Genomic DNA, 27,140 nt, shown 5'->3' on the forward strand with positions numbered 1-27,140 from the left:
ACCTTTATAGGTGAACTTAATGTGACCTTCTCTAAACTTTGTGCATGTCCAACAGTTCAATGTTTCAGTACTTTCTGTTCTCTAACAAGGAGCTTAACGGCAAAATTCACAACAGGTGTTTGGTCCATGAATCGACCAATTCATTTCCTGGTTCAATTAGAATTGGTATTTAAACAGTCCTCTACATGCTGTTCACATTTTGACATCATGAGACCAAGACGACACCTAACAATTGATCAACAGTACCTTGCCATTGCAAGGCTTCAAACAGGATGTTCTCAGACGGAAGTGGCCACTGAGCTTAGAGTGTCACAGAGTGTCATCAGCAGGTTGCAACAGAGATACAGAGAGACTGGAAGAGTCACAGAAAGGCATAGAATAGACGCCTATTGGCCACAACCCACACTGATGACCGCTTCATTGTGAACAGTGCCCTGCGGAACAGGATGATGAATGCCACTCCACTCCAGGCACATTTAAGGGAGGTGAGAGGCACCCAAGTGTCACGTCAGACCATTCGAAACGGTTTACATCAGCATGGTCTGCGTGCTAGACAACCTGCAAGGGTACCTGACCACACCACCACAGGCGTCATCGTCTTGCTGGACGAGGGACCAGTGGGCCTCAGTGCTATTCTCTGATGAAATTCAATTCACATTGAGCACAAATGATGGCTGCCAACGATGTTGGAGACGTCAAGGGGAGCGCTATGCATCAGCCATTGTTGTCACCAGACAACCCTTTGGTGGTGGTGTTGTTACAGTGTGGGCAGGTGTGTGTAGTCAATACAGAGCTGCCCTACACTTTCTGAATGGTACAGTGACAAGCCCATACTACATAAATAACATCATTAATCCAGTCATTGTGCCCCTGCATGAACAAAACAGGCCTAATTTCATCTTCATGGACGACAATGCTCCAGCTCATCAAGGTCGCATCATTAGGGAACGGCTGCTGGAGACTGGGGTACCGCAAATGGAGTGGCCTGCACTTTCTCCAGACCTGAATCCCATAGAAAACCTATGGGATCAGCTGAGTCGCCGTGTTGAGGCTCATAACTCTGTACCCCAGAATCTCAATGACCTGAGGGCCGCCCTTCAAGAAGAGTGGGATGCCATGCCTCAGCAGACAATAACTCGACTTGTGGACAGCATGAGACGTTGTTGTCAAGCTGTAATTAATGCTCAAGGGCACATGACAAGTTATTGAGACATTGACATTTTTTGATGGCTTTTGTTTCAATAAATCTTTTGAGATGAGGAAATCACCACTGCATGCTTTTACTTAAATGCCCTACTTTCACAATATACCACTGTAGCTTGAACGTTTTACATTTTCCATAAATTTCATCAAAAAAACAGATATCCCCGTGTGTGTGTATATATATATATATATACATACATACACACACACACACACACGTTCTCTCTCTTCCTTGCCTGTTTATATTGGGTGAAAATGCTGGGGCCAGTGCTCAATTTTACCACCATTAAATGTATCTTAATTAAATCAGCAGACTGGATGAGCTATTGCCTTGTCCTTAATAACACAGCACACCAAGATTAAGTAATAACCGGTAAAGTTCTAATTTAAGACATTGATAGAATTAATCTCTATATCCATTGGCTCATTCACGTCGAGCAGGTGAGGTTTTCCATTAATTCAGCTACCGACAGCGATAAGGGTGAGTTGTAATGAATTTGCCCAATCTAGTGGACACAGGCGAAGCATTGGACAGTATGACCTGCCAGCACAAATCCCTCTGTGAAAATGGTCCTTTCTCCTCCAATATATTCCTTAAAAAATAAAGACAGCAGCTTTTTGCCCAAACTATTTCTGACCATTCTGTAAATGCACAATTTGAATGCTTCCAGAATTGTCAAGTACAGCATGGTCCAATACAGTATATCAAGGGAAAACACTCAAATGGCATCCATCTGCATTATCATTTAAACTTATGCTTCAATTTATTTCTTCAAATGGGTGATCAAAGACACCCGGAAGGGGGAATACTACAGTTTAGTGTCAATTTAGCAATGAAATATGACACAGAACTTTATTCAACATCTTTTAATTTCAATTTAATTTTATAAAGCACTGTTGTCAACCAGCCAATGGTTGCATTACATACAGATATATAACCACACTTGGCCGCACACAGTAGAGTAATACAGATAGGAAAAAGCTATACAGACATCACATACAAAACCTAATTCTTGGGGCGACCTCTAGCTCACCCAGTATGAGCGTGCGCCCCATGTAGGCTGAGGCCTTTGCAGCGGCCCAGGTTCTAGTCCGACCTGTAGCCCTTTGCTGCGTGTCATCCCCCATCTCTCTATATAATAAAATAAAGGGGAAAAAGCACAAAAAAAACCAAAACAATAATAATTCTTGTCAACAAATATTTACACACGTACAGAAACCTTTATATTCTGATTAACAACATTAAATGGAGACAACACTTATCCAAATCAAATGCAGTGTAAGTAAAATGTATAACAGTCCAAATATGAAACCACACAAAATAAAATGTAGCTGTATATAAAACAATTATCTCCGCGTTTTAGGGATAACAACATTTCCACTGGTTGCAATGGGGATCAGGAGCTTGCGCTGGTCCATACGAAGATACTTTTCAATGAGAACTTCCACTGGCACCTTGTCATTCACATGACCCTGTCTGCAGAGTGCAAAAACACACCAGCTAAGTCAATAGTAAGAAAACTAATGTAAAGTGTCAGACATTTTTTTAATGTATACTGTTAAGATTTGTTAGCCTAGAAATCTAGACGCGCCCTAGCGGCAGCAAATGTAATTTGCAGCAAGGGTCAGTCTAGCAACTCTCCGTTGACTTGCGAGCTGGAAAAACCAAATTCTGGTCAGGCCAATCACATCGTGTATAGAGTTGGTGGGCGGGCTTAACATAAGGACGGCAGAGTTGCGACGGTTCCGCGTGAATTCCCTGCTACTCGAAAACAAAGAAGATGGCTGCTGCTGGCGAACAGCGGTCTTTCGAATCTGCTTTGGCCGCGACTCTGGAAGACTTGGAGTTAAGCACTGAAGTCATTCTTAAAAAAGGAAGACCGATACGGCAAAAGTTTAATCTATCAACTAGCGTTGCTCTGGTTGGCTATGAGTGCAGACGGAATTTAAAAGACAACCGATTATCCCGCCCCTCGGACTGAGCCCTGCCAATGGTGAGTTCCCAGACCCAACATCTTGATGTGGGTCTGGCTTGTCAGGCTAAAGATTTGTGCTATCATAGATGAATGCTGCATAGAGGGATATTTCAGAATTAGAGCTCTTTGTGCTTACCTTTCATGTCAGTCACTGATCCTTTCCTTCAGACTAAACATGGAGCTCAAGCTTGACATCTAGAGGTCAGTATAATCCTAGAGTGGCAGTGTCTTAAACCTGTTCTGCTACAATATTTATTTCTTCATACTATGTGTCTGACAGCATTACAGGGGTCCGTTTCAGGAAGGAGGTTTAACAAACTGAGTCTAACTCTGAACTGATTTACCCTGAGATGGGAAACTGAGTTTTCGGTTCCAGAACAGCTGATTTGGGTTGGTTCAATCGACTCAAGAGTAGGTTCACTCAGAGTTAAGCGCGTGCACCACCACAATAACAAGGCAGCATAAATGGAGCCATGATACTACGATTCACCATGGTAACAACCACAAACAAACTGGTCGGCGGAAATACTCATGCGCACATACAGCGAGTTTGAACATATATTTTGTTTTTTTTAAAAAGCACACGGCTGCTGCTGCAAAATAGCGAGAATTGGTGTGGGAGAAAATTGCTGCTCGAGTCAATGCGTAAGCTTTAATATAGTGTATTCATTTCATACTTAATCACAGGTAACCTACAATATTACTGGGGATAACTGGAATGTAGTAGCTTACACCTATAATTTCATTTAGGTGCAATCCTGCGGGCGAAAAAAGTAAACGACTACTACTGCCCCCAAGTAGAGTTTAGATTCTCTGCCCGAGCCCGGCCCTTCGGGCATTTCTCGCCTAAAAACGTTGTCAGCAGTGAAATTAGTGATGACCAAGATGGCGAAAATTGTTAAAATTGTCCCGTTGTTGGTCTGTCTGTACCGGAAACCCGACCTAGGTTCATATGCTGAAAAGGGAAAAGAGAAAAGTCCCTGCCCTGAAGTAGGAGCTGAACGAGTTACAGGAACTGCGGCCAGAGGGACTTAAAAATCCCCAAATTGGTCCAGTCGGAACACAAGAAAAAAAGGGTTCTAGGAATTTTATGTTCTAGGAACTGCAAAAATCCCTCCGGTCGGAAAGTGGCTGATGTGGGGCTATTTTAATTCCAAAGGCCAAGGGAACTTTATCAGGATCATAGTATCCTGGATCCATGAAATAACTGGCCTTTAAAAAGAAAAATCTGCCTGCCTCTATGGGAATTTAACATAGAGGTGTACTTACTTATGCTCCGTATTTTAAGAAAGAACATTTATTTATTTACGATACATTATTCATTCACAAAGAAAATTGGTGTTCTCAAAGGTTGGATTTTTCCTAATTTTTTCAGTTAAGGCATTAAGATCAATTTCCAAAAGATAATTTTTTTTTTTTTATTCCTCTTTTTAGTCAACTGTAGCAGGGGTTCCAATATTCATGAGCAGCACTGTAAATGACAAGTGTCTGAAGGAAATAATATATGAATGAATGTTATGACTTTTTTTAAATGCTGCAGTCATCCAGTTAACAAGCATTTATGTTTATGTCAGTCTTTGTTTTTGTTTGTTTTTTTACAAAAAAAACAACAACAAATGTCTTAATAATGTCTTGTCACATTAAAAACGTTTTGATTAATCACAAGTCATCATATATGCCGCCTTAAAACTCATTGAAGCACACAACACACCTACCTTTTCAACAGCAGCTCAGCATCTTCAACCTCAATGGTTTTTCTCTTTGCATGAACAGCATATGTCTCCAAGTCCACTGCCAGCCGGTCAAAGTATTTATCCATTCTGTTAAAGAGAGTGAATTACAATGCTGCAAGTGTACCCAGCACAGGTAGAAATCATCATCATATTACAGTGGAGAGAAAAAAAAAAAAGAAAAAAAAAAAAACCTTAGCCAAGGGAACCCACTTGTTGCACTCAAAACCCTCCAGTCATAGTTACTTACATGTCTTGTAGTACAGGGTACACGTCTGCAGAGACATTTGTTTTGGCAAAGTGCTTGAACACGCCCATTAGGTAGCTCTTAGGAAGGCTTGCTTCTTTTTTAGCTGGCCCTTTCCTCCTCTGTCTCACCTGCTTTGGTTTAGGTGCAGAAAAAGCTTCACCTGTACTACTGCTGGCGTAAAAGATATTAGAAGAACTTGTCAGTAACATAAGTTAATAACATTTTTTTTTTAACTATACGTCTGACATTCCAGGTGGACAATGTTTTATCAGCCTGGCTCCATTATATATGTAGTGTTATAAATGTGAAACAATTAAATAAAAAATGGACTAGATGCTTCAGAAAATGCAACTAACCTGGCTTGAATATTCTTAAAGACAGAAGGTGAGGCCTGAGGATCGGGCTGAAAAAAGTTCCTTTTCTGTCTGACAAATGCTGGAGTCTTGCTGGAGATCTCTGAAGATTTTAGAAAACAAAAACGTGTTTTTCTCTTATTCTCATTTTTTTTATATACACACACACACACACACCACCCCCCCACCCCCCACCCACACACCATCACTCTCTTCTTCTTCTTCTTTCTTCTTCTTCTTCTTCTTCCTCCTCCTCCTCCTCCTCCTCCTCCTCCCACTCTTCCTCCTGTTGAGCAGCTTCTTCAGGTGAATGGTCACTCCGGTGCCTACTTTCTTCAATATCATGTGTCCTCTCCGGAAGATTAAAGGAGTTCTCTTTATCAGCATCAGGCTCAGCTTCTGTATAACAAGCATCTTTCGGTCCTTGGGTTGAGGACTCGGCCAAGTCAGGGATCCCAAAGCTCTCACGGCTTTCCATTTCCAGGCTGCTGTGTGCTTTGGACTTGCCATCAGACCATCCTACATGCAAACAACCACACTTAGAACTTCAAAATACCTTGACATACATGTCAGTTTATTTAGAGCTGGGAAATATAGCAATGGTTCTAACTTGTAACTATCATTCAGTCCAACATATTTATTATCAACCAGGCATGATATTCTAAACCTCAATATTAAGATGAACATCAGTATTGCAAGAATGGCTTAGTTTGTGTCTTTGTTTCACACTACAAGGACAATGTAGTATAGCCAATAAAAGAATTAGTATTATTCATACTAGTACTGAATTAATCAGTTAGTTGATCCACAGAAATGTAATTGCCAATGCCAACCATTTCTGAAAAATTATTTATTGTTTATTAAGTCAAAACGACAAAGCAGATCCAGCTTTTCAAATTTAAGGGCCTGCTGCTTCTCTCTTTTGACAGCTTTATTAATAATAAAAATAGTTGTTAGTTGCAGCCCTTAAACCCACACAGAGATTTGTATGTTTTGATGTCCTTACCTGCCAAATCTTCACCAGCTTCTTTGACAGACAGAATGAGTCTACCCTCAGAGCGCCTAGCCCTTTGACTGATGTGTTCCAAGTCCTGTTCCTGCTGTTCTGATGCCTGCTCACCATCTTCCTCCCATGGCTTCTCATCATGCTCGTCTTCAGGTTGAGAATCAGCCAAATCACCCTCCTCTTTAGATTGAGAATTGGCTGCAGGATCCTCTTGATCACTTTGGTGTTCTGCAACATCCCCCTCTTCCTCAGACTGAGACCTGGCTGTAACATCCTCCTCAGAATGCAGCTCAACAGCACCTTCTTCTTCAGTTTGACAGTCTGGTGCACCCTCCTCTTCCTCAGACTGAGACCCGACTGCAACATCCTCCTCTTCCTCAGACTGAGACCCGGCTGCAACATCCTCCTCTTCCTCAGACTGAGACCCGGCTGCAACATCCTCCTCTTCCTCAGACTGAGACCCGGCTGCAACATCCTCCTCTTCCTCAGACTGAGACCCGGCTGCAACATCCTCCTCTTCCTCAGACTGAGACCCGGCTGCAACATCCTCCTCTTCCTCAGACTGAGACCTGGCTGCAACATCCTCCTCACACTGCAGATCAACAGCAATTTCTTTTTCAATTTGGGAGTCCCCTGCACCACCTTCTTCTTTGGTTTGAGAGTCTGGTGCGATGTCCTCTTCCTCAGACTGAGACCTGGCTGTAACATCCTCTTCAGGTTGGTAATCAACTCCACATTGTCCCTCTTCAGTGTGAGAGTCACATGCACCTTCTTCTTCAGTTTGAGAGTCTGTTGCAGGCTCCTCTTCCTCGGACTGAGACCTGGTTGCAGCATCCTCTTCAGTGTGAGAATCAGCTGCACCTTCCACTCTGTTTTCCTCTTCCTCAGGCTCGGCTGTATCATTGCTTACACTTGTCTGGGATTCAGCTATACATTCCTCTTCCTCAGACGTGGAAGCATCTTCAAGATGACCATCAGCTGTACTCTTCTCTTTCTCCTTTTGAAATTCAGCTGCATCCGCATCTTCCTCAGACTGAGAAAAACATTTTTCATTCTGAGGTTCAGCCCCCTCTTCAGTTGGAAATGCATACGCTGACTTCTCTTTCCCCAGCTTGCTCTGCTCTGCCTCCATCTGCTCCATCTGTCTCTGAAACTGAGACGCCATCACTGTTGGTTTGTCCTGAGTTGCAACAAAGGAAAAGCTGGAGGTCATGGCATCAGGCCGGGCGTAGAGAGCCGTGTCACAGTGGAGGATATCGGCTGTGATATCAAGTTCACCAAGTTTGCTTTGGCCCAAAGTGAAGCCCTCAGATAAGGCGGTCTCACTAAGACCCCGTTCCAATTGCACAAAGCTGCTCACTCCTAGGTGACAGGAAGGGAGAGAGAAAACCACAAAAGAAAAACCATCAGCATGATGACACTGAGGGCAGCAGTTGCAGATAACTCCATTATTTTCATACATGCTACACTATTTGCTCCTCCCTTCCAAAAAGTAACAGCTATATCTGCTTCCTTCCACCTGCTTGCTCGTGTAGCTGGGATGGAATATAAAATGTAAATTTAAATATACTTTATAACGGGTCAGAATACATCGAAGGGGGACAATTTTAGATTAAAAAGCCCTAATGTTAAAGCTATCAGTCAATTAACCGATTAAAATGAATCAAGTGCAAAAAGAAATTGAAAAAAACAATTAATTAAAAACAATTGTATGGCTGCTGATGAGTCTCAGTGAGAAATGTTAGAAAGAAAAAAAAACAACTATCATCTGGGTACTACTAGTGGGCATTTTTCATTCTTTTTGACGATTTACAGTTTAAATGGTTAATAAAAAGTTAACTAATAAAATGAATAATCAGTTCTCTCATTGACTTGTTATAGATATGATCACACATGGAACAAAATGACTTTTTTTGGTAGGTTAGGAAGAATATTTTAATCATTATAATTACCTTCCATCTGCCTTTTATTTACAGCAGCACCAAATTCTTCTTCTGAGATTTTTCGACGATTAGAAACTCTTCTCTGCAAGCCCTTTTTCTCAGTCCGAACATCCACAAAGGGGGTTTTTAAACTCAGAGAAGTGGAACTGCAAAGCAGATTGGACAGACCACACAGTCATATTTTCACTCATTAACACTGTAAACAGCGAGATTTTTCCATGTAAAATGAAACAGAACATTGTAGTTTTTTTACCTCGACAAAGAAAGTGATGAATGGTCACCTATCGATTCTTCATTTCCCTCAACATCTGTAAGCACAAGCATTCATCAGCGAGTCAATAAAACATAATGCTCACTGATACAGCTCATAGGTTTCTACAACATCCAACACCATCCTCCCAGTCTTGTAGCAGGAGTATAATGACAACACTCCAAATCTAATGTAAATTAAAGATTCAAAATCCTTAATCCCACAACAGGGAAATTCACAATGTTACAGCAGCAAGGGATAGTGCAAAAAAGTACAAAAAGACTCTAAAGATAAACAAAAAGTAAATATAAGTAAAGAGAATAAATACTAAACAGTTGTATCTACAGTATTGCACAGTCACAGTATTGCACGGGTTATCAGTCCTCTGTCTGACTGTGTGTGTGTGTGTGTGTGTGTGTGTGTGTGTGTGTTCTGCCCAAATGTATCAATTCACAATAAAAAACATCATTAGAATCTTACAAAATCCGATTCAAACATTTAAGCCTATCAATACTTTACACTTACCTTCTCCATCTTTAAGACGCTTTTCAAAAGCTGTTACATTAAGGCTCCGACGTGGTCTCTTCCTGCTCAGTGCCTTTGCAGTACTCTCTATGTTGCCAATAGTTAAATCAGGCAAGTCCAACCCTGAAAGCTCTGAACTGAAAGTCAACCAAATATTAAGCTGTTATACATTACACAACATAATTTAGCCAGTTGCATACACACGGTCTATATTGCTGAAGAAACTGCAAGTGGGGAGGGGTGGGGGGGGAGTGTTGTTATGGCCCAGCAATGACATCAAAATTTGATTCCTCACAACTAACATCAGTGCAACTTATCATACTGTTGGATAGACATCCCAAATGTCAGAAACATGGAATTTCTGTTACACACACAACTCACCTAGGACGCTTCCTTGTGATGCTGGAGGCGGCTGAAGATGGCTGTGGCTCTTCTGACGCAGCTTTTTCATGAACCACAGGGGACTTCACAGGCTCTGAATCATATGAAAAATGACATGGGTTAAAGGACAACAAACAGCTGCAACGTTATGTGTTAATAAAGACAGGCCCATGCACATACCTGTCAGCAGGATGTTCTTGAGTATGTGCCGCGGTGTGTCTCCATCATCAAACAGCATTGAGGTTGAGGAAGGCAACTTTCTGAGCACGACTGAGGCAGTCCTCCTTTTAGTAGCGGGCAGGGATTGCCTGGTTATACTCTGGAAAGAAGGTAGATACAGTAGGTCAACTTTAAGAGAATAATAAGCATGTTAATCATCAGCATTCACTTTGCTTGCCGGACTCACCTCTCGTATTTTATGTCTCAGGCTGCGTCTTAGGATGTCCTGTGGGGTTTGGGCACCAGCATCTTTCCTGCTCAGTCTGTTGCTGCTTCTGGTCACGCTGCTACTCTGCGTTTTGGAGGCACTTAAGACAAGAGCTCATAAATTAGTAAAATACTGGATACAAGTGCTTTCATATAATTTGTAGCTGGGAGAATTGTCAAACACTTTACATCTGGAAAGATTGAGATTTTATAATGAAGATAGGAGACAAGTTTGATAAAACATGGGAACCGATACTGAATTACCTTAAAAATGTGAGCTCTTAGACATTGGCTATTGTATAAAACCTCACTGTGCAAATGAGTAGGTGATTTTGTATATGTCAAATTAATTTATCTTCACTACTTTTAGAGGTTTTTGTTTATAGTACCCATCCTAACTATGACCATGGAATATTGTTGTAATCCAAGATGTGCTGTGTTCTGTATGTTATGTGTTCTTTGTTAGGGTTTTTTTCTTTTCTTTTTTTTCTCCCTCTCCTTTCTTTACTCTATTTCTTGAAAATCAACATAACAATATCAACATATTTCTTAAAAAATAAAAATAAAATAGTGGATACAAAGTTATAGGATTATATTGGACTATTGGAAAATGTGTCAGGTGTAAACTTAAGACGTTAGTGTAGAAATAGTTTTACTCTTAGTTTAATTCAAGCTTAGCATACGTTCAGCACAAGCAACCAAATTAAAGCTTACCATGCCAGATCTAGGATATATAACGTTAAGGGTAGCATTAACGTTACCGTTACCTTAGCTAGCTTTAGTTATTTAGCTAAAGCTTGATGCACCAATAGTTTTACTTCGTTAGTTCTTTCCCAGAAAAATAATAAAAGGTCAAGATGCTGTTGAAGTACCTGCGGGTGATGGGAGTCCTGGGTGTCTCGGTGCTGAGAATATGTTTCAGCAGGACCCGAGCAGACAAGTCCTCCGTAGGATCCATTTAGTTAACGAGCTACAGTCAGCTGGTTAGCTGCTGTTGGCTAACAAACGTTTGCCAACGGTAAACAGACGCGTTAACCGTGTTAAGTTGCTACTTTTATATATATATATATCGGACGAGTCCAACAAACAGAGCTGCGCTGAGGACAATGTCATTTATTACAAGGTGTATCTAGTGGAACATGTGTTACCCTCTGTTGACTGTCTAATGTCATCTCTTTCAACCACGGTTGTGATTACAACGGATTCGTTCCCTTCACTATCCCGCGTTATTTTTAAGCGGAATATCGCGAGAAGGCGACCTTCTTCTTCTTCTTCTTCTTCTTCTTCTTCTTCTTCGTCGGCTTCTTCTTCTTCTTTTTGTTTCCGGCAGACTAGACGCATCTATGGCGTATTGCTGCCCTCTGCTGTTCTCTAATCGCTATATCTTCTTCTTCTATTTAAGCTAAATGGCGGTTTGCCACCAACCAGAGCGTTATCGCCACCAACTGAAGAATCTAGTGAACACGGATTTCAGTGTTTTGTAGAGAATATCCAACATATATTTTAAATTGGCTATATTTTTTTTATTTGACTTGTGTAAAAACGTTGTTTTTAAATCAGTCCCCTTGTCCACTCAAAGTAGCATAATGTCCCTGCAGGATAACTGTATTTCTCACCAGAATATGTTTTCCATTTGTTGCTGTAACGGCACACTCTGCTGGCCACAAAAAAGCAATACCCGCTGGTAGATTTCAAAACAGGCAGGATGGATGGAATAAAGCCAAAACTGTCAAGCAGTAAGAAAACATACTATGTTCTGATGAACTAAAAGGTTAGTTATTAGGGAGAGGAAATTGTTGAAATTAGACATCTCTTAAGAGATGGGGTGTATAATTAAAGAATAATTACCATATAGTAAGGACATTATGGGAGAACAAGATAATGCACATGTCGTGTTATACTTAAAAGAAAATGCCAAATTTATACTGAGCAAATAGGTTAGATTTGTCAACAAACCAATGATACAACCTTTTTCATAAAGACTAAAGAAGATTTTTTTTTAAACTGTTGACTAGGTTACTTAAACTTGTTTTAAATCTAGGCTGTCTAAACTCTCTATATTAAATATAAACTTATCTCCTTAAAAACAATGTAGATCCTTGTCAGTATATCAAAAGTTGTAGTGTCAGATCTTGGTGTTACAATTTGGAAAACAAAATTAATTTAATACAATTACAGAAAAGGTGAAAAACAGATCTGACAAGAGTGGTAATGAGGGATTTTTCCTAATGTGGCCAATGTTGATTAATAAAACATCAGTGGTGGTCACCTCTCCTGACCTGCTGTAGTGTCACTGACATGGACTATAATAATTTGATGAAATCAAAGCAGCTGCCGTTCTCAGGCACTGCTGTCCACTGTGGATGTATTCTAGCCTGGTGCAGACTCTCGTACATTTCATTTGTACTGAAGGGAAATGAAAATTGAGCGGAAGTACGTAGGAGGGCTGAGCCAGGCTAGATGTATTCTCCAAAGACTGCAAAACCTCAATGCGTGACAGGAAATAACTGGACTTCCCCTGATTTAGGAGCTCATTAGGTCAAATGCTTTACGTACACTGTTTACCTTCGCATCAACATCACGTGACACCTTTCATGCTACCTGATCCTATAATAATGGTCTCAATATAGCATACCACCAAAAACCTACTCTGCTTATGAAACCCTGAAGCTGTTATTTCTAGTGTGCGTTTAGGCTTTTGTCAAAGCTACTGTGGACTTAAACTGTGCACAAAAATGAACATGAAAGTGAGACGTGATTTAAATAGTTTTAATAATTAACACAAAGTCAAAAATAAATTCTTCAATTAGTGAAACAGGTGGTTGCCTGCTTCATTCAAACAATCATTGATAAGTGAATGATCCCTTTCCTCCTTCACACTGGAAATGATCTGACTGAAGAGTGCTTCATTCAGTGTCATGGGTTTGTTTTGTATTTGGCAAAGAGTGCAAAGGCTCATCCCACTGACGACAATGTCAGAGACATAGGTGCGAAGATACAGCGACTTAGAAATCAGGCCTGTCCTTCTTCAGCTTGGAGTAGTCCATGTTAACTGTGAAGAGCTGGAAATGCATGAACAAATGTGGACAATCAGTATGAGGGAGGCAATATGGACTTTGAGGCAAGATAACAGAAATGGCTTGCGGTTTAAATCTAACCAAGCAGCCATATAAAGAGGTATATACAAATGACAGTAAGTGATTAACATGCATCAGAAGCGAAGAAGTTATTAAGGCAAAATGTACATTAAGGCTCATACTTTGTACTGTTGTTGGGGCTGCAGGTTGTTCCAGGGCTCGGGGTTGTTCTTGCGATCCCATCTGAGGACATAAAATAACAAAACTCTTTAATGTGAGTTTATCAGCAGTCATAACCCTTAAAAACACACACTATAAGGTTTAATAAAAAGCCAACTGAATGCCGAAGAAAACACTATGTAAGTTTATACTTTCTCAGATGTGATAGAGACTTACGAGACATCAGGGTTTTTCAGAGCCAGACGGCCCAAGTACATCATGCTCATGGTTGCCCCGCCACCGATGAAGATGAAGAGTGGGATGAGCTAGTGGGCAAAGAACAAGAGAAATGAATCGCAGTGCAGATTTCAATTATAACTTCATTTGTGAAACTAGCCAACAACAATGAATTACTACTGTATTCTAAACAAAGGACTTCTTTTGTTTTAATTAAATCATTTCAGAGGTAAAACATAACCAGTTATAGAGGAAAGTCTAAAATAGGATAAGAATACTTTAGTGAATCATATTTCTATCCTGGTTATCATCTCTTGAGCTCTAAGATTTGTCTGGTTTTCTTGTTGGGGTCCCAACCCCTGTTTTACACTTTTATTCCATCCCAGCAGCACAATTACACATGTGAGACGCTAGTGTACAGCTTATGAAATATAACATAAGATTTCACTTTTCATATCTAGGCCTACCTCATGACTTTCCCCCCCAATGACAATAATGGATAATTTAAACACCGACATATTTAATGGAAAGCTTACACTGTTTAGAGGACATTTCTACCCATTGGTTTATTATTATGGGCGCTGCCGTAAAGCAAACTGTTTCACCCCGTCGTCCTTGGATACATTGTACAGTGCATTGCTCATGAGTCAGAGTCACGCTGGTATGAAGTCCAAATACAGTAAGTGTAGCTTACGTGCTGCAGCGACCCACACATATGGCTGCATGTGTACATGGAGAGGTTTGTCCTATCACAGACGAGATTTCGCACTTTATAAACAATTACAATTCTGGCTCCCCCTGCGTGAATGCCTGATCGGAGCAGTTGGTTTCATTTTTAGAGAAAAAAAATAATCATATCAATCAATAAATAATCTTCAATCAATCATGAGGCGGCACAGCAAAAAATATAGTACACCTCTAACGTTACAGGTGGAAGGATAATAACAGGAATATATTGTTGAGAAAAGAAGATAACGGTGGACTATAGCCTGAAATCATTGGCGTTAAATTGCCTTTATCGTTCTTTTCTATCCACATCTGCGGCTAAACTGTCGAGGCAGTCATAGACATAACGTTATATTAAATGAACCTGCCGCATACTGCAAATACAAACATTTCACAGACGTTGCTTTAATTGAGAAAAGCTGCACAACTAAATACATTTATAATCACATCACATAGGCCTAAGGTGAGATTTCTGGGAAACGAGTGCGCGCATAACCACACCATCGCGTCCTTACTGGCGTCTTCAATGTCACCGGGTCCTTTACAGGTTATAAAGAAATAGAGTTCAGACTCACAGCTGGGTGGCTCTTGAGCTGCTTGGCGACGACCCCCAACATGTCGGACAATCCACCGACAGAGTCCGTTAAAGCGAATATCTGCGGGTAGAAATGCGCACTACTGCGGAGGAGCTCGTGGTTTCCTGAGGGCTGAATCTGAATGTACACTGAACTGTACGACACCTCTACTGTCCCACAATGCAACAGCTGTATGAGCCTATATGTCTACCATGTGTGACTATGTATATCATGCATGGGACAGCAAGTGCAAAAAACACTCCGTCTATGTTAACATCTTCAACATACACCAGAAATGAGCTCGTGAAAAAAGAACCTGACTTTAGTTTTCTGGCACAGACTATAAAACAAAACTGACAAAATGCAATCTGATCCATTAGGGAAAGATGATAACTGCTCAGGCGCTATTTACAAGCAAGACATTTTAGCTCCATCAGGACAAACATGATTCATTTTAAAAGTTGAAGGTTTTCCCCTTTTCCCCCACTCAAGGAGGGCTTTGCTTTTTCAAACAACTGAAAAGCACTGTAAAATGTGTAAAAGACAAAAGATGCAAGGACTGTACCAATCTGCCCTGCAAGGAGAGAAGCTAACTCAATTGACAATTATTTACGATTTCCTTAAACAATTTATCAATTTGTCTATAAAATGCCAGTAATTGAAAGTTTGTTTCCAAATCAAATGATGACATTTAAGATGATGGAGCCAGCAAATGGTTGCTTGAAAAATGACTCAAACAATGACTCATTTAACTAATCAGTTATCAAGGTATATAAGGTAATTGATTGGATTAATTAACTGTTGAACTTTACCCAGTTTTAGAAGTACGCAGACAGCACGATATGTACAAAAGACTAAGGGAAAAAAAATCTGATCCAGGACAAAGGAGAAGAAAACTCTTAAAAATGTCACGACACATGTAAGTAAATGTTTTTAAACAGTGGACATCTGCATGATCCAACAGCAATGTGGCTGCATGTGGAATTTGTTTAAAATGAAAAGTAGGTTAACAGGCCATGTTCAGATTTCCAGAGGACCCAAAAATCAGACTACAGGTACTACACCTCTCTGCAGTCAATGGAAATTCAGACTTTAAGAGTTATGACTTGACTAGTTTAATAAATCACAAAGACAACATGTTATCAATCATATATTTATATGGACAGAACACAGAACCTGAGATAACAGCACGCCCCCAGCATCCACACGATTCATAAAACATTGAAATTTAGGCTTATTTGGAAAAAGACAATGTTTCAATCCATCAGTATTTCACCAGGATACTAAAACTAGAAGTTAGTCAATCAGACTAGTTAACTTTCCACACACACACACACACACACACACACACACACACACACACACACACACACACACCCCTCCTGTCAGAGACAATAAACCCAGGACCAACATATGGAAGAAATGTTTCCTCCACATAAAAACCCTCTCCTGGAAGTGCATAAAAATCCACCAGATACAGTATCTCATGTAACACCTGCCTCAATTATACTGACAGAAAAAAAACTAAAAGTAACAAGTTTTTTTTTTTTTTTTAGCTTATGTTGCAGGTAATTGAAAAATATATATAGAAAATACACATAACTAGTCTTAAAGTACAAAAGTGAATATAAAAATAAGAATTGCGACTCAAAAGTAGCAGTTCAATTTGTGCAAACATGTCTACCAGAAATAAAACTATTTGAACATCAACTTGTCAGCTTGGCAGAAGAAGAACGTCTTCAGAGAAAGGATGACAAATCTACACCACTAAAACTGGTTAGGTAGTCAACTAGGCTGTAAAACCCCAAAACTATAAACATACCATCAAGCACATCTAGAACATCAAGGAATAACAGGGTTTTTTTTTATCCATTAATACATGCACAAGTTACTTTTTTTTCTCGCAAGTAAACAAGACAACAAAAATAACATCTGTACAATTTTAAAGCAGGAATGCATGAGCTAAAGCGTTTAGGTATTGATGCCACCCAAATCCAACAACTGGGAAAAATCCCTTCAGTCAAAAATGATCAAAATGTGATTTCATTTTGTCTTTTTAAATCAGGTAAATAAAAAGTACCCAACTGATTTGTCGTGTCCAGCAACAGCTGCAAGGTCAAGTTAGATAAAAAAGAAAAAGAAAAGAATTGCAGATAAATATCTTTGTATACTTAAAAACAAGCAAACTTATCCAACAGGGGGTTTTCTTCCTTGACCCAGACTCCTAACAACATTTTGGACAGAGATGACGCACTGCAGTGAGAGTTTAAAAACCAGTGTGTCATGGCTTCTTTGGGGAAAATCGTGAAGCAAGTCAACGGGTCAGTCATCCAACAAATTTCAACACATTTCAGGTCGAGTTAAGAGTAGAATAAGACCGCCTCGTCTCTCACCGTCGTGTTTGGCCAAAAATATATCTTTGGATTATGAAATGACAGAAATGCCTTGATTTAGAAATATCACAATGGCCAGACACCCAAAACAAGTAGCTCATAAAGCATACCCATTGCATTGTGTACGATATTCTTTTTTTTCCCCCCCTCAATATTACTATTTTTCAAACATAAGATTATTTTAATACCTGTATAGAAAAGAAATGGTCCATTCTGAAAACAAAGCAACATCAACGAATCTGTCCCAGACCACTGAAATATTTGCATTCACACAGAAAAAGATCTGCAGCTGTGATCAGAAAGCGAGGCCCTCCCCAGAGCCTTCTCCCATGACGGCGGTGGTGGCGGGAGGATCTGGAGGAGCAGCCCGGTTGCCAGAGGACGTTGCCTGGCAGGAGCTTGTTCCCTGGCTAGAGCAACTACCTGCTGGAGAGACGGCAAGGCTGCGGAACAACAGGTCCATGGAGGGGAGCAGGGGCTTGAGGAGGCTGACAGGGCAGAAGGCTGAGCCCCCATGGGGGGTGAAGTTCACCTTGTTGGGGTCTGGGCAGGAGGAGAGGAGGGCTGGCTTGGGTTGGCGTGGGGTGCTACAAGATGAGAGGATAGGGGCTGTAAGAAACTAATGGCAAAACTAAATCCTCAAAGTGTAAGTGGTAGAAATGAGGTTTGGTTACACGGCAGACATTGTTGGTGTGACGGTCACTGTCGTCACAGGCTTCCTTGTCCCTTTCAAATAAACTAAAAAGTAGTCACTCGTCATGATTAGAACCCACTAGTCACTAGATCGCCAGGCTTCATTCTTATTAAGACTCAAGAGACATTACAAGCTACGGAAAAATAAAATCATGACGACAGCGAGTACTTAACTGCAACTGTAGCAAGAATTATTGCACCCTAATTTCACATGACAATATACAGGTTGAGTAAAAACAATGAATGGACTTAAAACAGGCAGTACTTTAGGCATTATTGACAGTGTCGTAACAGTAAGGGTGGGGCGACACCCTACTAAAATTTCTTTAGGAAAGTTGTTTTAGTTTTTAACATCAAAATATCTGCACATTGTAGATATCAAGGGAAGATAGACTGTATGAGGATCTCCACCGGAGGGTTTGCCTCAAGTGACTAAAGTTTACAAGACCCCCGCCCCCCTACTAGCATAACAAACCTGAATCTATGGCTGTCTACTTTCATTGTGGGTAATGTAGGTGCCAGGTTTAGACAAGGAAGAGGAATGGTGGAATAAAAAAAGTCTGAAAATGCTGTAGTAATGCAATGTAAAACGGTAGGGGGATTAAAAAAAAAAAAAGTCTGGAAATGTAATAATGCACGTAAAAAACGGTATAGTACTCTTAAACCTACATTGTGTACTTTTTTGAGTTGATTCTTAGCAAAAAAAACTTCGTTCTTTCACAAATATGTGCTCATTCATGTGTAATTACTTCCACCAACTAATCAAAGTATTCTCGTAAGCGTAGAATCTGACATTCAGAATCATTCAGAATACATACGGGCAAGTCGCTCGAATGACGGCCGGCATGTTGCGCCTTCATCTTTAAAATACATTAGCCAAAGAGGGACATACCTCCGCCTTTCGCCCTTTTACACTCAGTGGCACCCCGCACCGTGACGAATGCCAGGGGGCGATTACTCGACAGGGAAGCGAAAAAGAGAATTACAAACGACAACGCGACAGGCAAAGCAACAAGACCAAAGTTAATATTGGAGGAGTGGCTAGAACAGCTGCGTGTAAACGATGGAGATACTAAGAGCCAATTTCGGCTTCAGCCACCGTAGCAGTTAAAACGCGATCGGAATGGGAGGGGCTAGAAAGTCATATTCAGTTGGTTGTCATATACAATTTCACCGCTAGATGGGAGAAATTCTTACACAATGTAGCTTTAACAGCCCCTTCAAGCTGGTGACTTCTGTAGGTGTGGTTCAGAGCGAACATGAGTCTGTCAATTCTGCTCAAATGCAGAACAAACGTACCTGGTTTCCTCCCAGACTCGGACCTTTTCACAGCCCTCTGGAGGCTCTCTCTGGAAGCAGCAACTTTTATTGGGCCCTGGGGAGGAGGACATCAGCAGAGGCAGGGAGAGGTCAACCTCATTCTGGGACAGGAACGGAGACAGGAGGCACATCTCTGCACTGTCTATCAAACCTGAAAGCAGCAGGGGAAGAAATAAGTCTCAAATCAAAGATTCTTAACGCAAAACTTCTGAGGACAGTTTTTACAACAAGATTTGAGGCAATTTGTGTACGTTACTTATTGAGACACTTAGTTACAATTCCTTTTGGTTTAGCTCAACTCCTGCGGAGGCTAAATCCATTTTAGTATTAATATAATAAACTGGAGTTTATGAGCACAAGAATTTTCAATTTGTCGCCAGTATCAATGATTTTAGATCTGTTCAATTAGTGGCTAAAGGTTTAAGATTGTTTTGAATAGAAAAAAAATGAATCTATGGCTAAGACATTACTCCCATCAATTTAGAAGCAACTAGAATTACTGCCTTGTGTTTATATGCATCTACCATCCAGTCAAGTTGCAGATTACATCCATGGTCGGTCCAAACTCATTTAATATGTAGTGAAGACGTCTAAAAATGTTGCACCAACTACATCGTAAGACTGTTCAATATGGCATGATTATCGCCAAACGGAATATTTTAATATTGTGGAAAAGTGAGGATGTTCCCTCTTTTAAGACTTGGCTAGCAGAGATCTCCAACTTGCTACATATGGAGAAAGTACGATACAATGTCTCTCCCAACTCTGTAACCTTTGACGAAATGTGGCAACCATTTTTGTCTAAACAAGAACACCTGTGTGTGTGTGTGTGTGTGTGTGTGTGTGTGTATAAATAATGTATGCATACTTCATTACAATATTTTCTTTTCCATTTAGCTACTTAATTGTTAGTCTATTGTTATTGTTTTTTCCTTGTCTATGGGTGGGTTACTTTGCTGTGTTCTGCTGTGCTTTTTTCTTGTTAAACACCAATACACACACCATCTATACAATCACCTCCGTTTCAAGGTTAGTGTCACCAATTCAGTATCCAACCAAATGTTAAATATGGTCACAATCTCTCTATTAGGCATTAAATAATGTCCCAGTGGGCATTTTAGCCAAATTTTACAAAATTCCCTCAAGGCGTACCTGAGACATCGAGTTCCCAAGAATGGGACAGACAGACAAGAAAAAACAATGCTTTTGGCTCCTGCTGTCGCCGGTGCGGAGGCAAAAAGAACCGACAAATGACAAATTTGCACTGTAATAATAAAACCTTTTACAATTTTAACGATGTACTACAGTCAATACTAATATTTTCAGATCTCTACTCCTCTCAGTTGGTAAGAAAGTGTGACTGCAGTCAGTGGATCACAAGATAATGAAAATGTAATCCTTATAGTTTAGCAGTCTGTACCATACACACCAACTATATTAAATGTGTTAAATGCTTTGCTTCACAATCAAATATTAGCACATAAAAGAATCAGAGAGGTTGTAACCTTTCATTTTGATTTATCCCTTCATGTCAACTTGTGAAAAAGAAACAAATGCACAAACAATGCTCATCTTAAATGATGGTATAGGACTTGTTTTATATTGCCTTTATTTATTTTCTCATGTATTGCTTTTATTTAATGCTTTTAGTTATTGTTATCTGTCCTATACCTTTTTAATAAGTTTCCTTTAACATCTTTAACATTTTTAACTATTGTTTGGTGAGTGTTCGTTGGAACTTGTCTATATTCTTGACGTTACACTTCTGGGATTGCTCCGCCGGATGCGTGTATTTTCCGTTTCCTTCCGCTTTCTTTGTGTTGGAGTTTTAAATTTGGTGGATTAATGAGGACTATTGTTGACTGCCCCTCAGATCTCTGCAGTGTAAATTGAGACAGCTAGCCGGAAAATCTATCCAATCTGAATTTTCTCTCGCACGACTATTTTGTAGCAGCTCTGTGCAGAGTTTAGCGCCGAAAAAGACGATTCTGATTGGTTTAAAGAAATGCCATGAAACCAGAGCACGTTTTCCTCCCATCCCCCGATGCTATGTGGAGTAGCCAGACCCTCCTTCAGCGCGCTTTGCAGGAGGGTCTGGCAAAGCGAGACTAATATGAACTGACTGTATGGACTGAAAAGCTGCGAATGGATAGCCCAATGGGATTAATAAAGTTCCTGAATCTGAAAAAAGGGAGAATGAAGTGTGCTCAGGAAGAGACTTCACTATTCAAGTACTGGTCTCCACAGGGAAAAAAAGTCACCCGTGTTTTGCTGATAGTGAAGTTAGCTTAACTAAAGCAAAATAACATGAACAAAACATAATTTTGGTAAAGCATCTACAGTTTATTATCTCCCATTTAATTGTGATAGTATAATGATGTTGAGCTTATCGGCAAACCCGTGTTGAATGCAAGTCTGTATGTTTGCGGGTATCTGTAAATGTTGCCTGCGTGATTGAGCGTGCCACACAGCAGCTTCCTTTCCCTTTAGTTTTCTAGTAATTTTACACTTTTTATAGTTAGTTATATATTGCCATTTGGCTTAAAACAGGAATTTCCAGGTACATGACTGAAGGTACATGATTTCCTCAGACCTCCAATTCAATCATAAAGCACCTTTCTAAACAGTGGACAGTCCAAATGAACAGTGTGGACACAAGTCTAAGATCATTTAGCATATGTAACACTTTTTGAGTTGATGACACGAGAACATTCATGCGTGACTGAAAGCACCAGGAAATGTGGAACCAGCGGACGGACACATTATACTAAAAAGCAGTGTTGTAATGTAACGAAGTGTACAAATAACAAGGTCACATTAGACACAGCCATCTTCTAACCGTATATAAACTGGGAAACTGAGAATATAGTTCCCAGTTTATAGACCGTTAGAAGACTGGCTGTGTCTCAGAAGATGGCTTGTTATTTGTACACACACACTTTAGCTGTCAGCATTTTAAACGTGTTTACACCAGCTGCTAGCCAACGGTAGGCTAACGTCACGTGGATGACATTTTCCCCATTCAAAACGGCGATTTTCGCCAAAAAGCGACTAGTTTGCAGGCATGGGTATGTATGGACTTATCCAACTCTGGGGGTTACGGTGAATAAGCTAAAGTCCAATAAGTCGCCGTGTTCCTTTAAGTACAGTAAATATCAGATACTTTAAGACTTTTACTCAAGTAATATTCTAAAAAGGTGACTTTAACTTCTACCAAAGTCATTTTCTGGTAAGATACTTGTACTTTTACTCAAGTATAGCTTTCAAGTACTTTATACAAGACTGCTAAAAAGCTAACCTTGGTGCAGATCCACAGGTGCGTCTTCAGAGTTGGGTGGGGAGGTGGAGAGGTTTGTGGGAGAGGAGCTGGGTGAGGAGGAGGAGGAGGAAGATGAGGTCAGGGGTGTGGTGGCGGGGTCACTCTGAGATCCACTGCTGCAGCTCTGCAGAGGGACTGGAGCCCGGTGACCGTCTGGAACCTCAAGGAGCTGACAAGACAGGAAAACAACTGTGTAAATAATGTCAACCACCATAATATCACGTGCAACCTTTAAGGTGAAAAAAAAATTCTTCCTTTTAATTATAGGTAAACAAATCCTGAATCTTTTCACACTGTGGATGCTGTGTGGAGGATAGGTGACAGTTACCCTGTGCTGAGGATGCGATGGCTGGCAGATGAACATGCCTTCTAGCTCCTGGTTGAGGCCCTCCACACTGCAGCGCAGTCGAGGGACCAATGTAGACAGGGGAGCAAGGGGGATGGGAATTGGCTGAGTCTGAGGAGACAAAAACAAGTTAAATGGAATGTAGGCCGCATTACTCTTGAGAGGCAACTTAACAGATCAGACACTTTTTTACAGTTCTCTGGAAAGTTTCTTATTTGATCTTATTGTGAAGGGCTTGCTCTTGTTGTGTAAGGGAAGAACTAATTGTGAAAAAAAAAAAATTCTGCGCTCTTATGCAGTCCCTTGAGCACATTAATCATGAGTTCAATATTAAAGCCATATGTGCTAAAGAGATCACTGTGTCTTAAGACCTCATTAAAAACACTTTCAGGTACAAATCAGGTTTGTAATGTCTCTCATTGGTTTGTCACGTCACCACATTTGGCCTGAAACCACCTCGACCCAGTGGAGTGTAGCACCACAGACAGTGCAGACCAGCTGTGCTGAAATGCAGAACTACGGCTTTCGTTCTGAAAAGCAGAAGCGATGCGATGTGATGTAGTTGTCTTCCTGTTGCTTAGTGTTTTATTTATTTATTTCCCTTCCTGTGATGAGCTGCACTGTCTAGTTCACTTTGATGAGGTGATCAGTAAAACTTGTCTAGAGTCAGGCACTGATGGAGGAAAATTGTAAAAAAAACTTTGGGTTACACTTTACTTGAAGGTATCTACATAAGCGTGACAGGACACAAGTCATAAACATTTATGACATAACGCTTGTTTTTGTAAGTGTCATTTGGTTTTTGTCATGACAAGTTATGGTTAGGGTTCATGTGTCATGACTGTGTCATGTGTTCATGACAGTGTCATGTCACTCTTATGTAGATACTTTCAAGTAAAGGGTTACCAAACTTTGCCTGTAAGAAGTGTGCACACATGTGCATGTATGCAGTAAGTAGTGCAGTGCGTTTGTGTGGTGATGATGCTATGGTACCCGAGTAGATCCTAGGCTACCGCTCCCCTGAGGATATCCACGCCGGCGGTCTTTGTCATGCCCCCCCGAGACTGCAGGTTTGCTGCGCTGCTGCAGCTGTTGTTTTAGTTTAGCGATCTGCAATGAACAGAGGTTATTGTCAGTCAATAAGCTTGCACACACAAACACACACACAGGGGAAGCCCTTAAAACTTACAAATGTCACCCACTTTACAACCACGGTCCCACCTGATGCATGTTGACATTTTAGTGGTGATAATCGGATTTTGTGGCGTTTCAGATAAAATATCTGAGTGAAGCTCCTGAAAGCTGTCAAAAAGGGAAGTTTCCTTGCAGATGAGATAATTGTGTCTCCTGTTGCTCAACGCTGTCAAAGTAATTGAGTCAGGCCTTTTTCAAGAGCTCGCCGTCTTACAGTTTACCAAACCTGGTTTTTGCAAACACACATTGAGTAACACAGGCGAGAGAATCACCTCTCGCAGATGCTCAGAGCTGCCCCATGATGCCGATCGCTTGTGGCTGCTGCTACCTCTCCTGCTCTGGGATTTATCTGACCATGAGTCTGGGGTCTGGGGAGGAAGAAAGTAACCATAAGAACTAATTCTCTTTAAAAAAAAAAAAAAAAAAAAGGTTCACACCTGACTAATAACTAAGCATATATATTAAAGCTTTAGCCTGAAGCTGCTCTGTGATCATATTAAAATAAAAAGGAAACCGTTACGTTTAAGTCCCACAGCATATCAGGACTTCACACATATTTAAGCTGCACACTTAGCACAGCTTTTCATGTTCAAAGGCTGATCTGCAGCCACATCACACCATCCACACCCACACGCACTTGTCGAAGAGCGAAAGAGCAGGAGAAACTGAAAAACAAAAAGGGGGGGAGGATGTGGGCAGTCGAAGAACAGTGGCGAGTGCCTGCACACAGAGCAGAGAGGATGGGTGCAGCCAAAACGGCCTCATCGGCTGACTTGAGAGACTGTTCTCATGGCTGTGGTTCTCACTCTGTAATAACTACGAAAGCACCGGACACTCCCTCCTTTCCTCCGTCCGTCTCCTAGCAACTTCCTTCTCTTCTAAAACGGCAAACTAATCTTTGAACACGACTCAACCTATTAAGTCATTAATGACATTAAAAAAAAACAAAAAAAAAACACTCTAAAAATATGGAAACAATCTGTGGTAAAGTTATGCATTCAATTCATTTCAGCATTATTATGTTCACACATTCTTCATGTGGAGCCGACCTGGGTGGACTTGTCCTTGCAAGACAGGCTGCTCTGGCTCTCTGGTTCTTTGGGCCAGTGTCCCTGCAGGTACGGCCCGATGATGGCATCTAGAGACATCGTCCGCCTCATGCCAGAGCTCAGCTGGTGCGGTTTGGGCTTCCCAGCTGTCAAAAGGAGAAACCTTTTTATTTGACATGCAGCGACAGATTCAATTATCCTGTTGTTTCTTAAATTTGTATCAGTTGGTGGCAGGTTTAGTGAATTTTGAGTATGTTAAAGCTCAAGTAAACAACCCCTATATCAAAATGTTAAAATCAGTCTAAAAAAAAAAAAAGCATCATGTAGTTACAGTAAGTAAGCTTTGACCTACTTTACGACACCATTAACATCTAGAGCTGAATTTATAGGTCCATTATTTGATCAAAAGATTGACAGAGAATTCACTGGCAACCATTTTAATAACTTGTTAATCAATTGAGTAATTTCTTTAGGAAAAAGGCCCAGAACTTGCTAGCTTTTGCTTCTGAAATATGAAGAGTTGTGTTTGTCTGACATGTAGAAGAATACGAAGCGGTCACCTTGGGCTCTGAGAACTTCTATGGGCATTTTTCAAAAGTTTCTGATATTTTATAGACCAAAAAGTAAAATAAATTAGGTTATTGCCAAATTAATTGGTAATAAAAATGTATGGCAGCTATAATCATATCTATATAGTAATAATTACTAGGTTGTATTGTCCGTATTAATATATAATCTTTTATTAAGTCTATTTTATTGTTTTATTATTCAATTCCAACAACATGATAGGCAAACCCATCAACACTTCAATATAACCACAGTTACATTTACATAGAAAAGAATACAATACAACCCTTTAACAATGTATTTAAAAAAAAGTTGAACACTTTATTATGCAAGTTGTGTTACAGATAGAGATAATGCATTGACCTCCTGGTTGACATTGATTGTTTTATGGATGCTGCCAGGGTTCAAAATTAGCACCATCTACTAGCCAAATACTGAAAAATATGCAAGTGGCTAGATTTGCTTCATTCACCAGCCCAAAAAAAACAATGGTAATCTATCGAGTGGCTGGTAAAATGTAATCATTCACATGCCATTTGCCTGGTGGACGAAAAAGTTAATTTGGAACCCTGGATGCTGCTACAGATGTTTCATAATCACGGGGCTTTACTTGCTAGGTCATCTGTCTCCAGTTTGAAACTATGGAGTATGAATAGTTTTGAAGGCCACAATATCTACGTTTTCTTTGATGGCATCATACTTAAGCCTATACACATTCACCCAGGGACATAACTATATATCATTCATATAGTGTGACAGGTGTTCATACCTGACTTTCCATCTCTCCGATTTGGTCGAGGCTTGCTGGCCAGCTGATAGGGAACAGTAGCCTTGAGGGGTTGTGGACCCAAAGTAGCTCCTCGGTTATGTCCAACGCCACTTCGGCCAGACATCTTTCCAGAAACAAATCTGGGACTCCTTAGCTCAATGGATGCCCTGCCTGGTGGAGATTTGGGGGCGCTCTGTGGAAACACTGGTCGTGGCTAAGTTACCAGCTGCAACTCTTCATCCACTGGTGATGAAGACTACTAAAAACCGTTACAAAAGTCAGTTTCGAGTAATATAGATACCATTTCCAAATAAATACAACCACCACTAACGCTTAGCTCGACAGATTAGATGTTACTGACAGCGTGTGATAAAGTCTTCGGCGGTGATCATACTTTTTTTTTCTGGCTTGTGTGCGAGTTAGCAGCCTAGCAAGCAACGTTTCTTTGTGAGGATGTTTAGATATTTCACCCCGTTGTCGAACAAGGAAGCAGCTCCAGTTTCAAAAAGTCACTTTAACGTCAACTCTTACGTCTTCTGAGAATACCTGGAAGTATATTTCATTATAGTTTTTCGGGCTGGAGCGTGTTTTAGTGGCCCAGAAAGTTGCGAGGTGACCACAGATTTTCTCCCTCTCTGCGTTCTTGTCCTAACTCCAAACATCTCCACCGCCA

The 27,140-nt window shown here is 40.5% G+C and overlaps 3 protein-coding genes across 4 annotated transcripts; all 3 read right to left on the reverse strand.

Annotated features, from left to right (window-relative positions):
* Positions 1–5,524: 5,524 nt before the first annotated feature.
* Positions 5,525–11,273, reverse strand: cenpt (centromere protein T). Its single transcript, XM_078279533.1, has 10 exons — positions 10,916–11,273; positions 10,024–10,144; positions 9,798–9,936; positions 9,618–9,711; positions 9,237–9,373; positions 8,715–8,769; positions 8,471–8,607; positions 6,519–7,880; positions 5,716–6,031; positions 5,525–5,615 (listed from the first exon to the last, which is right to left on the reverse strand). Exons 1-9 carry the CDS (start codon positions 10,999–11,001, stop codon positions 5,718–5,720), a joined length of 2,445 nt encoding a protein of 814 aa, XP_078135659.1. The 5' UTR covers positions 11,002–11,273; the 3' UTR covers positions 5,525–5,615; positions 5,716–5,717.
* A 1,523-nt stretch (positions 11,274–12,796) lies between these two features.
* ndufa4b (NDUFA4 mitochondrial complex associated b) lies at positions 12,797–14,996 on the reverse strand. The gene is made up of 4 exons (XM_078279049.1): positions 14,818–14,996; positions 13,517–13,605; positions 13,303–13,363; positions 12,797–13,105 (listed from the first exon to the last, which is right to left on the reverse strand). The coding sequence occupies exons 1-4, from the start codon at positions 14,857–14,859 to the stop codon at positions 13,049–13,051; spliced, it is 249 nt and encodes an 82-aa protein (XP_078135175.1). The 5' UTR covers positions 14,860–14,996; the 3' UTR covers positions 12,797–13,048.
* Positions 14,997–16,858: 1,862 nt separating this feature from the next.
* LOC144536107 (protein FAM117A-like) lies at positions 16,859–27,140 on the reverse strand. 2 transcript variants are annotated; one of them, XM_078279047.1, is made up of 8 exons: positions 26,468–27,140; positions 25,132–25,277; positions 24,355–24,450; positions 23,882–23,998; positions 22,871–22,999; positions 22,522–22,711; positions 19,203–19,374; positions 16,859–17,797 (listed from the first exon to the last, which is right to left on the reverse strand). In XM_078279047.1, exons 1-8 carry the CDS (start codon positions 26,589–26,591, stop codon positions 17,506–17,508), a joined length of 1,266 nt encoding a protein of 421 aa, XP_078135173.1. In that variant the 5' UTR covers positions 26,592–27,140; the 3' UTR covers positions 16,859–17,505. The 2 variants fall into 2 exon arrangements, with proteins under 2 accessions (XP_078135173.1, XP_078135174.1); XM_078279048.1 differs by lacking the exon at positions 24,355–24,450.

The sequence above is a fragment of the Sander vitreus genome, chromosome 21 (assembly GCF_031162955.1).
Source record: "Sander vitreus isolate 19-12246 chromosome 21, sanVit1, whole genome shotgun sequence".
Classification (NCBI taxonomy): domain Eukaryota; kingdom Metazoa; phylum Chordata; class Actinopteri; order Perciformes; family Percidae; genus Sander; species Sander vitreus.